The sequence below is a fragment of the Lupinus angustifolius genome, chromosome LG03, assembly GCF_001865875.1.
Source record: "Lupinus angustifolius cultivar Tanjil chromosome LG03, LupAngTanjil_v1.0, whole genome shotgun sequence".
Classification (NCBI taxonomy): Eukaryota; Viridiplantae; Streptophyta; class Magnoliopsida; order Fabales; family Fabaceae; genus Lupinus; species Lupinus angustifolius.
The window spans coordinates 14,838,644-14,851,178 of NC_032011.1; the positions used below are offsets into that span (position 1 = coordinate 14,838,644).

General features: G+C 31.9%; 1 protein-coding gene across 2 annotated transcripts; it reads right to left on the reverse strand.

The window, feature by feature from the left end:
• LOC109343485 (dof zinc finger protein DOF4.6-like) lies at positions 6,161–7,959 on the reverse strand. Of its 2 annotated transcripts, XM_019581804.1 has the most exons (3): positions 7,802–7,959; positions 6,851–7,173; positions 6,161–6,808 (listed from the first exon to the last, which is right to left on the reverse strand). In XM_019581804.1, exons 1-3 carry the CDS (start codon positions 7,823–7,825, stop codon positions 6,331–6,333), a joined length of 825 nt encoding a protein of 274 aa, XP_019437349.1. In that variant the 5' UTR covers positions 7,826–7,959; the 3' UTR covers positions 6,161–6,330. The 2 variants fall into 2 exon arrangements, with proteins under 2 accessions (XP_019437349.1, XP_019437348.1); XM_019581803.1 differs by having other exon boundaries at positions 6,161–7,173.

Below are 12,535 nucleotides of genomic sequence, written 5' to 3' on the forward strand. Positions count from 1 at the left end.
CAAACTTATACAAGTACCTTTGTTCTTGCGCCTATTTAGGGCAAGGTTTCCGCCTGTGATGTCGTGATTATGGCGATGCCCAAAAAAGGATTTCATGATACCATGCAACGAGGTCATCTGACCGTAAGAGGCTTGGCCATATGGTCGTCCATGATATTCAGCGATGGTTCGTAGTGGTAAGGATGTTATTCATCTTTTACGTGATGACGTAAGATCGGGTCCCACATGAAGCATTCCTTTGGGAGATGTCTTAGGTTGGGTCGATCATATAAAATAATGATTAAAAGATTTAATCGATTAATCTCTGTTAGTGTGCATACTCATTATGGATAATAAAGTAGTGGAGAGGAAATTTACGGGAGACGAATGAGCCCCGAGATGTTAAGAGGGACGACGATGGCGGTGGTTCGTCAACAAAGTCTTGAGGGTGAGTCTAGGTGGGACGAGTCCCTTGTATTCCTGGATGAGGTATTCTGTTGGATCGGACAGTTCTCACATTGCAAACTAGACGATCTCTAACAACCCCTCTTTGCAATCAGGATCAATGAGAGGGATGCCTAGAAAGTGTTTGATACGACACCATCCTTGACAGTTCTTTGGAATAGATTGATCATATATCCTTGCGAGGAATAATTTTGGTGCATTCAAATCGGCTTGTTATGGGACCTGTACTCTTGGTTATTTCCGAATAGTATATTGGGAGGATATTGATGAGATGGATGAAACAAGCATAACATTCATACATTGAGATTGCGGACTTTGATCATCATAATCTGAGATTATAACATCATTCATCATTGTGCATTTTTATATGTGATGTATATATTGTGTTTGCTATGTGTGTCTGTCTGGATGTGATATTTCGTGTAATTTCACACCGTCAATGAGTAATATTCATTAGATGTCTTACTCCCTCTTCTTTCTGTTTGTCTTCAGATCACGTTTTGTTCAGATGGATTGTTCTACGAGGATTCGGAGTTACCGCTTCTCGATGTCCCAAGAGAGGGCATGGATGATTGAGGGAGATCGGTACACCTACACAAGCCCTTGCGACTTAGATCTGTGTAGGGTACNTGGGGCTAGCCGTTAGGAGCTATTTCCATTTCTATTTTGCTTTTGATTAGGGTACCTGTGTAGGGTATTTATTTTATGAGTAGTTTTATTTAGGCGACGATTAGGATACCGCTTTGTATTTCATACCAACTTTTTCTGATATTCTAATGAAGTATTATTCAAAGTTATATTGAGTTATATTTTTATTACCTTTAGGTAATGGTATATTTTATTTTCTGCATTGTATGTTACTTAAAGTGATGTTCCGAAAATGAAACGAATATAAGGAAATAAATTTTATATGGCATCATTATTAAAAAAATCCCCATTTTTGAGCAAGATTTTTGGAGTAATTTTCGGGCATTACAGGTTGAGTTGAGTTGATTGTGATACATGGAAGGGATCAGGTTGCCTCATATAATTTGTGACCGCCATGATTCAACCATTTCAATTCAATTAAGGATGATGATTTATAAGGTTCAATTAAAGTGCGCAATTAAAGTCATGAATCTTCAAGTCATCACATGGACCAAGTGGGAGATTGTTAGATTAATTCTAATTAGTGGTCTATGTTCTTGGAAGTTACTAGTTTGAATGAAAGTGCATAATGTGATGATGGTTGACAATTGATGGATCAAACTAGTTGGGGTGTTGTTAATTCCCTCCCATCTCACTTCATGGGTATTTTCCGTGAAAGTGGAGGAATTACTTTCTCCAATAACTCCTCCTAAACTCTTCTATAAATACAGGCACTCATGCATTGGAAAAGAATCTCATTCATTCCATTCTTTGTTATCACATGAATAGAACTATCTACTACAAATGGATAATATGCTAATACTTTTCTTGGTCCATAGTCGATTCTTGAGTCCATCTCTCTAAATTAAAGACACAAAGATTTCAACATTTGGCATAAGATGATTTTCTAAGTTTTTGATAATAAAAACATGACTTATTATGAAGATGATATAATCTCTTTCCTTCAATTTTCCCTCTTATATCATGAACTGATCTTAAATCGAAAATGAAGGTGTGACAGTTAGTGAGTAGTGGCGGATCTTGATCTAAATTTTAGGAGGGGCAATAATATTTAATTACAATTTGTAACTCAAATTGAGTTAGTTAATGGTAAAATTTTCAGTTATTTCCTTTCCAATATTAATCACTATGTTGTGTGTAATAAATTCATTTTTTATCTTCCTACCTAATTTTGTTTGGTTGTTTATATTCTTGAAAATGAAATTTAACTATTTATGTTAGCTCAATCATAATAGTTAAGATAAGATGAATAATTTGATAAAACAAGACATGACTAACAATATATGGTTGAGAGTTTTTCAAACTTGAATGACTAACAACACCAAGACTAAAATGTTGAAATTGACATCTCAAACTAATATTTTCTTGCTCATTAAAATCGATAACATATAATTGTTGGACAAAAATACATATATTATCAATATTAAATGAATTCTTAGAATATATATTACCAATAGATACATAATCTATCAACAAGGCGTTATTCTAGTGGTGTAAGGCCCTACTGGATCCCCAAAGTTGATGGTTCGATTTTGGGGAGTGACTCTTGTTGGGAGGAATAATCATGAACTTCGAAAGAGATTAGTTACCTAGAAGGTACGAGGTACCATTGATAGTAACAAAAAATACATACATAATCTCTTTCATTATGTGTAAAGTGGTTTCGAACTCAAATGAAATTATACTATTATAAGCAACATTATCATTTACACATTTAAAAGAATTAGATCAGTTATGTATAATTTTTAGAAGGATATATAAGTTGGACTATATTTATTTATCAAACTACAAATTAAAGAAATATATGAGCTCCAATGAGTATCTTCATAAAAATGTCATTTGAGCTTAGGTAAATGGAGTGTATGTGTTGTTCCAAAAAAATGTATTACTCTATGTGTTACTTGTCATGATTGACTAAAACAATATTTTATAATTTAAAAGTTTAATAATTAAATATTTTTCGAGTAGCACATGGATTGACATATTTTATATGGCAAAAAATATATTTCAGTATGTAAAAATTTAGGGCAGCAGCCCCCGTATAATCATCCGCCACAGTTACTGAGTGTTATTGTGGAGTAAGTTTGGCAAGAGACAAATCCCCATGATGAAAACCACTATGTCTTAATTAATAATGATGTAGCTATACACGTTTGACCAATATAAAGGCATCATTGATTAATATTTTAGCAAGTGTGTATTATTATTATTTGAGTAAAGTGCATTATGTTTTAAAACTCGTATACATTCATGGACGAGGACTTGGAGACTTGAAGTGGACGATATTATTCTTGCACGGTTACCGACAGGAATATTTGTAGGACCTTTCATCGGTGGAAAGGAATGGCCTATCATCATGTCCAACTTCTTCAGTTTTCTTTATAAGAAAATGAATAAGAATCCCATGTTGAGGATGTATAAAACATAACTGATTAATGGATACAAATAATTTATACAAATAGCTAGAGAGTAATTAAGCTTAAATGACCATGAATATGGATCCCTATATGAGGAAAATATATATATGCTGTATGATTTTTTATACTTTATTATTTACTATTCATTTTCAATTATGTTTGACTTTTCAGAAAAAGTAATTCAAATGAAGAGAGGGTGATGCACAACTGATTATGCATAATTCTTTACACTGTCAGTGCATCAATATTATATTCTTCCTGTATATGATCAAATTGTGAAAAGTACTATGTCTTCCTTATATGATGTTCCACCACTCAATGTGTCGATGCTTGTGATTGATTGAAAAAATATGTTTAAGTTACAAATTTAATAATTAAGTATTATTCTGATCAATTACAAGCAGTAACACGTGGAGTAATACACTTTTTTTAGAGAGAAGATATACATCTCTCTTAGCAATGTTATAGAGACCTTAGATGTACTAACAACATTTACAATGCAGAATAACATTTGCATTCTTATTTAGATCTCACACATTATTTTATAATTTATTACAACTCCCTATAAAATAAGAACAACATCTATTTTTTCCTACAATGACAAACATCATTTTTATTCTTATTTAGGTCTCACAATCTACTCCACACTTTTATATTTTACAATAAATATAGCAAAATATTAAGAATACTTACTTATTTATTTATTTATTAATAAATTAAAAAAAATCATTATAATTTATTATAAATATTAGAAATCAATTATAAATAAAAAATAATTTTGATGTAAATTATAAAATTAAATTACATGGACAAGAATAAATAAAAAAATATTACATTAATTAAATACATTAAAAAAATAATTTCCATTCAAGAAAGAAAAAATGAGGTTCTTCGATTTTTTTTAATATATGTTTCTGCAAAAAAAAAGAATTTGTAATGATACTAGATTTTTAAATACTTCTGGATATGCTTGTGTTTGTATTTATTCATGGATTTTGTATTTTCGTTGCACTTCTCTTCTCAACAATGAGTGTTTTTATTCAACAAATTTTGTTTTTATTTAAGTACAAAACATAAGGAATAAGAATAACATGATGAAGAACAAAATAAGAATGATATTATTTTGCACTAAGTCACACAATTGATCCAGATCCTAAAGAAAGGAAAAGAGAAATATAACTCGGTTTTTTATTTAAATATAGCAAAAAAATTAGTTAAAACTTTTCATTTCTCAATTCCATGTTTACTAAAACCCACTTTATTTTAAGTCAGTAAAGTTAGTTTGATCTATATCAACTTCCCAATGTTTTTAAACCTACGTATAAACCGATTTCTCAAATTATTTTTTATAAATGGTGGTTTTTTTAAATGTTTTCTGGTCATTGTAATAAATCGTTGTAATTTTAATAATTTTTAATATTGAAGCTTGAAAGTTTATTTAGGAAATGTTTTAAGAAAAAGTCTTATAAGAAATAGAAACATTACTTAGGAAAAACACAAAGTTTCACAAAATAATAATCATTAAACAATACAACTTAATTTACTAATTAAAGACATTACATATAAAAATACTGAAAACAGAGACAATTACATGATTATAAAATCATTAAATAATAGAAATTTATTTAAAAAAATTTAATTATCAAAAGTACACTTACTTACTAAAATTACTAAAGAAAAAATGTTTTTTGAACAAAATTATGTGTAAATATACAATATTGGGATGTCGGCATGTGCTAAACTAAAAAAAGTATATCCAAATCGTGTCTTGTTTAATAAAATTGTGACACTTAATAAAAAATAACACTATTTTAATTTTGTTTTTCACTATTTAATATTTTTTAATAGATATCACGATTTTATTAAATTAGAAAAGAGTTTAGGGCACATTTTTTGAACAGCTAGCTAACTTGGATTAGTTAAATTAACTTCACAATTGGTCCTAAATAAAAGGAATTTAAAAAAATATGGAATGTGGAGAAATTATATTTTTCTCTGTCTTCAAATAAAAAAACCCTATCCTGATACCACTTTTGTTTTAAAGGATTTGATTCATGATTCCAACTCACTTTATGTATAATCAACCATAACAATATCTCAGTTCTATAGTTACAAATAATAAAACACTAAAACTTTCATATAAAAATAAAACACTAAAACTTTCATATAAAAAAAAACTAGCGATTGGGTATGCACTAACCTTCAGAAGTGCCTATAGTTACTGGTATTAGCCTAAATTAATTAATATTACCGACCAGTAGGTGATTTAGTGATATAAGATTATGTTAGATCTATATAATAATAAAAAGATTAAAAATTCAATTCCTATAAATGTCATTTAATAAATACTTTTGTTAGTACCATAAAAAATTAATTAATATTAATAGTTGAATTTTAAAACCAACCATCTATGCAATGTGACCTACGAATCTCTCTCTTTCATGATATATACCTGACGTAGTTCATGTCACAAGGGAAAGCAAAAAAAATCAATCAAAGTTAAAAGTATTCAGATATTTTAGGTTATGAACTTGCAACACCGGAAAAGCTTTTAACCTAAAATGAAAGGTTTCTTCAAAATGTATCCCACATTCTTGATCAAAATCCAAAACCAAAATGGGACTAAAAAAGGAAAATATCAAAAACTTGAAGAACCAAAGCAGAAGCCATTTACCCTATTTTTTGTTAGTGTTTCTGATCAATGATCACATTCCAAATAGCCACTTACCACATTAAGAAAAGAAAGAGAAAAAAACGCTATAAAATAACACCAACCCCTTTGTTCATCTTTCTTCTTTTGCTTTTTCACTCCCTCAAATATCTACCATGATCCTCCACCTAACATTCCATTCCAATATCCACTTGAATCCCCTTGATTTCTATTCTGCTCATGAAACTCAGCACTGCTTGGAACCTGTTGCTTCAAATTCTCAGGAGGAGGAAACAAGATCCTTGCACCATTAGCACCATCTTGATGATGAATTCCATGGTAGCCATTCTCAAACCCTTCAAGACTGAAGTTTAGGCCAGGCTTAAAGAACTCTTGCAAAGGAGGGAAACCAGTTGAGTTATACATTGTGCTTGAGTCTGACAAGCTCATGGGCATGAAAGAAGTAGTGATCCCATTTTTGAGAAGTTCCATAGCTGAAGAACTTGGATTATGAAGGTGGTTACGAGTCTTATCTAATTCAGTGTTGTAAGGAACCTCAATAAATTTTGATAAGGTGTTATAGTCCTCAGTTAGTGGTGGATAAGCTAGGTTAAGATCTTGGCCTTGATGGATCTTTGGGTTTTGAGAAGCTGAATGAGGGAAATTGTTTGGTGTTGTTGACAGATCATAAAGCTTCTTATTTGATGGACCTTGTTGTGAAGATGTTGTTGATGATGAAGGAAAGGGTCTTTTGTTCTTTCTTGAACCACCACCAACAGGAACATTTCTCAAAGACCCACCTTCAGTCCAATACCTTCTACATGTCTTGCAAAAGTACCTTGGCTGAGAGAGGTTATAGTTATTGTAGTAACAGAATTTTGTGTTTGCTGAATTGCACCTTGGACAGTTCAAAGCTTGATCCTTTTGAGGCCTTGCCCTTGATCTCTCTATCATAGGAGGTTGAGTTGGAGGTGGTTTTGAAGAACCTTCCATAGGTTTAACCACTCCAGTACCCTGAAAATTTAATGTGTGTAATTTAGAGAAATAAAAAATAGTAAAAACCAAAGACAGGAAATGGCCATAGCTGAACTCAAAAATAGAAGCTGCTTTTACATTTTAGGTTTACTTGTTAATTGAGTTTTGTAAGATAATGATAAAAAGAAAAAAACTTTAGAACTATCTCATGTATATCTTAGTTCTGAACTTTTCCATCTCTCTTCATTTTTAATCAAAATTTAATTCGCAAACAAAACTCTTAAAGATTACACCAACAAACAAATTCTAAACTTTTTTTCCTGGGTACTTTACTTATTTACTTAATCCTATGTCAGATGGTGTGGAAAGGAAAATATGGGAAAAAGAAAGATGCAGTACTTTAAAATTGTATAGCAGAAAAAATAAAAATAAGGAAAAAAATCACAATAACACACCAACAAAAATTGAATTTAATGTGTGGGGAAGCTAAGCTGAACATCAGAAAAAGTAGGGGGAAAAGTAAAACATCACTTATAACTATATCAATAATAAAATCAAAGCAATATACAAAACCCAAAAAATGATATTAATCATGGTTTGAAAACCACAAGCCCCTGAACAAATTGCATGATTATATGGAAAGAAAACAGAAAAAGGTTCTCTATACCTGTGCCCACTGAGATATGTCCATGGATTTAAGAGGGAAAGGGGAAAAGGAAAAGCTATGGAGTACACAGAGAAAGAAACACACCCACTTTTCTAGTGGGAACGTCTTAAAAGCAAGTGCATGTGGACTTGAAAAAGCTTAAGAGAGTTGAGATATATTGATGGTTCCATCACTTCCATGTGATTAGCTATATATACTTTACAAGGGTATAATAGTCTTTTACAGCCTTTTAATCACTATGATAAAGTTTTGTGATATATGATATATGGTCAAGTATGAAACTTTTTTTTTAATACAATTGTAATTTTTTGGTATTATCAAAAATATTTTTTCACATTTTTATGAGACTTTTGTGTGTAATTACTTATTCCAACAATTATTACTCTAAGGAACTAAACTTTTGATATTCTAATATTTTTTTAGGATCTAATGAAATCCTACCACACTAGTTCAATACATCTTATTAATTAAGAACAATAATTTGAGTAATTCAATGATATATACTTAATAACTTGTTAGATAATTGCTTAAAATATTAGATACATTTATTTTTTAATCTTGATAATTCATATAATATATAGAATAAAAATATATATTCAGTCTCTCATGTTTTTCGACCTTCGTAATTTGGGTATTTAAAAATAAAAAAAAAACCTAAAGTAGTTTTAAAATTTCAAATATAAGTCGAATTAGTCATTTTTAATTAACATGTTTTATAACACTTGATTGAGACCAATTTGACTCTAAAAATAATTAATATTACACATATTTAAAATTTTTATGAATAGTTTTATGATTTTCAATTTTTGAGTACCAATTAATAAGGTCGAAAAACACACGAGATTGAAATATATTTTTCCTTTAATATATAATCACAGACATACATGTGAAAATTTTGTGTGCATAGATGTATGTAACCCTAGCTACTAATAAAACTATTACACAGAAGTCAACAATATTCTTTTTTGGTGTCTTTTTGTAGTAGCATGGTGGATTTAGTCGGTTGATTCTATTATGACCAGAGAAGAAGGAATGTTTGATTTTTTATATTATTCTTACTCATCAAGTAAATGGCCTGAATTCAATATATTTAACGTTCAGTCGTTCACTTTTTTTGCTTCTAGATATATTTCCTTGCACGTTTAACAACAACAAAAAATATATCTTCTTGCAGGTAGAATGTAAATAACATATAACTCGCCCAAATTCAAGGACTGGCCCTAGTTCAAAATGATATTTTACAAGTCTAAATAATTATTGGTAATGGTACGTTCTATAATATTAAAAGATGGCTTATAATTAAAAGATTGTCTAAAAAATAATCAACAGTATATTAACCAGCATTATTTAAATTAACCTAACAGATGCATAGTTGTTATATTTTTATGAAAGTAATTTATACTTGTCCCACCATAAAAAAGTACATAGTTACAAATAATTGTTTTCTTAAAAGAAAATGATGTTATTTATAGAAGTCCAAATAACAATTCAACCCTTGCAATATATTCTCATTTTGTACGGATAAAATATAAAGTTGTTTTTCTTAGTAACGTCTTTCTCACACATTATTGTTTTTTAGTGTAGGTAGTGCAATAAAGAGAAATAGGACTAAGAGATAGATATGATTTGGTGATCTAATTATGAATGGAGATAAAATAAATATGAGGTATAAAAAGAAGTGTAGGTCGAAAAAGTAGTTAGCATATCATTATTATTTTTGTAAAATAATCTTACTTTTTGTACTCTTTTATTTGGTTTTTTTTAGGCCAAAGGTGTCAAAGCACCCGAAGAGAGATTACATGTTAGCAAACCTATAGGAAGGTATGAAAGTTTTGTTTCTATTGAGAGCCTCAACTATAAAGTTAGGGGGAACATTCCAACTATTAAAAGTTTGAGCAGAAATTACATAATTAGCTAAAATATCGGCACATTGATTGCCCTCTCTGAAAATGTGTGTGACTTTACAATTCATTGTTTGTCTGAACAACATGCAACGTTGCCATTTCCGTAGAAGCCTCCATGGCGACTTGATCTTCCATTGAAAATGTCCACCACAGTAATCGAGTCACATTCAAGCCATATATTAGTCCATCCTCTGTCATTGGCAAAATCCAAAGCCATAAGAGCCATGTTTAATTATGCATACAGAGCATCTTGAATGTCGAAGTAGGTAGAGAAGCACCATATCAATTCTCCATTATGATATCTGAAGAGAGCCCCCCTCCCGAATGCCCAAGAGCACCTTTTGCAGCACCATCAGAATTAATTTTAATCTAAGAGTTGGAAGGTGGATACCAAATGACCTCAATGATGCTAGGAGCTTTGCTATAATTGATGGAGATGTTTAGGCTCTTGAGACTTTGAAACTCCTTCAAAGACTTGAAAGCACAACGAGTTGCTTGGTTTCCAGAAAGCGCGGTTTCCAACTTGATTTTTGAGATAGCTTGAGCTTGGGAGATTGTATTATTTTTTAATCTAGTTTGGTTTCTGCACTGCCATATGACATGAATAGAGTGAATGATAGAAGCAGCTATTACCACCTTGAGCTGAGGACTCCAAAGCAGGTCACAAGCCTTCATCAATTCAGAAATGGAAGAGAGATTCAAGTTTATGGTGAAAACACTGCTCAACCAGTTCCAAATTGGCTTGACAAAAGGGCAAGTCATGAACAGATGATGCGCAGATTTAGAAATTGCCTTGCAGAGACTGCACATGGAGGCCATAGAGCAACCTCGCTTTTGCAAATTATCATTAGTGGGCATTTTAACATAATGCAGCCTCCATGTGGTGAAGGAGTTAGAGGGAGGTATTGTGGGAGACCAAATGTGCTTGCACCAGTTTGGAGTATTGGCATTTTGAACAACACATTTATAGGAATCCCTTAAAGATAGGGTGCCATCATTGGTATCTTTCCAAATGATTTTGTCCTCTTCATTGGAGACTATTATGTTAGAAACTAAAGCAGATATGTGAGGAAATCTAGTTGAGATAATTATAGGTATACTCCAATTAGAATCTAATCTGAAATCAACCACTGAAGCACAGAGCATACGGTGAATCACATCAGGAATGTTTAGAGAATTCACTAGAGAAACTCCAAGCCAATTGTCACACCAAAAATTCGTGGTGAGACCATTCCCAACCAAACACAGAGAATTCCAATGCGCAATGTGCCAATTAGTTTTGATGCCAGGCCAGATGGAGGATTTGAAGTACCTACTGGGAAGCACAACACCCTTGCCAAATCTTTGTCTATAGAATTCTGCCCAAGAATGAGGAGAAGAGAGCATTTCCCAAGCAAGCTTGAGCATTGCAGCCTTGTTTAGGCTATTGATGGACCTAATTCCTAAACCTCCAGCTTTGGTTGGCAAACAAACCTGCTTCCAGGCCACGGTTGTTAACTTTCTTTGAGTTGTATCACCTGACCATATGAAATTTCTTATATTTGTATCCAAGTTTTTGATCATTTGAGAGGGCTAGCTGTAAACATGAAAGCTATAAATCAGCATACTCTGAATAACAGACTTAACTAACTCAACTCTTCCCATAATTGATAGAGAGAAGCCTTTCCATTTAGTCATTTTAGAAACAATTTTGTCAGCAATTGGTTGGAGATGGATTCGCTTAGGCCTTCCTTTAAAGAGTGGAACCCCTAAATAGTTGAAAGGGAGACTCCCTACAGATAAACCTAAGAGAGCAGACAGATTGCCAATCTTCATAGGGGAAGCACCCGAAGTGTAGAATTTGCACTTATCATGATTAATTTTTTGCCCTGAAGCTAGAGAGTAATCATTGAAGAGATGCTTTAAGATGATTATTTCCATCTTAATTCCTTTGTAGAAGATCGATATATCATCTGCATACAAGACATGACTTGGAGTTTTGAGACCTTTAGGCCTTGCCATTGTGCTAATCTTGCCACCCAACACCAGCTTAGATATTACCTTAAAGTTCATACGATAGGACGAAAAGATAATTTGTTTGAGGTGGGTAGTATGAGATCCGTAGTAGGTGAAAAGTAAAAGGGGGTAAATTAACTTTGTGTTGATTGTTTTTGAAATTTAAGTTTTCTTCATCCGCATGCAAAAAAGGAATAAATAAATCAATCAAATTCCGGGAGGCAATCTTCTTTGTCACATGCATATTTATTTTATAAATTATCCCAAACCCAAGTTATTAAGGTATGCAAATATAACTTAAGATCTGGTAAACGAGTAATTGAACAAACATTGAATAAGATAGTACCCGAAGGTTCACAAGCGGCTGAATATTTATTCCATACCCATGAAGTAAATCATCGCACCTATGGTCCAACCAATTGTAATTTTTTATTATTTTTAAAACTACTTATTAAAAATAAAAAATTGTTGTTCGATCGAAACATATAAATAGTTCCTAATCTTACTAACATTGAACTTGGTAAAAAGAAAGGGGGTTTAATAACTGAAAAATGATGCCCCGTTCATCTTCGGCGCAAGAGCGCTCGATCAGTGAGCTATTACGCACTCTTTTACTCAGGACATCTTCAGCAAGCCCAAACAACAGAGGGGATAATGGATCACCTTGCCTTACTCCTCTAGCACAGTTGAAGAATCCCACCATCTGACCATTGACACTGATGGATAATTTTTCAGATTCCAGAATGGTTATGATCCAACTCTTAAATTTGCCATTGAAGCCAAAGGCTTTAATTGTATCCAAAAGGAAATTCCAATCCAAGGTATCAAAAGCTTT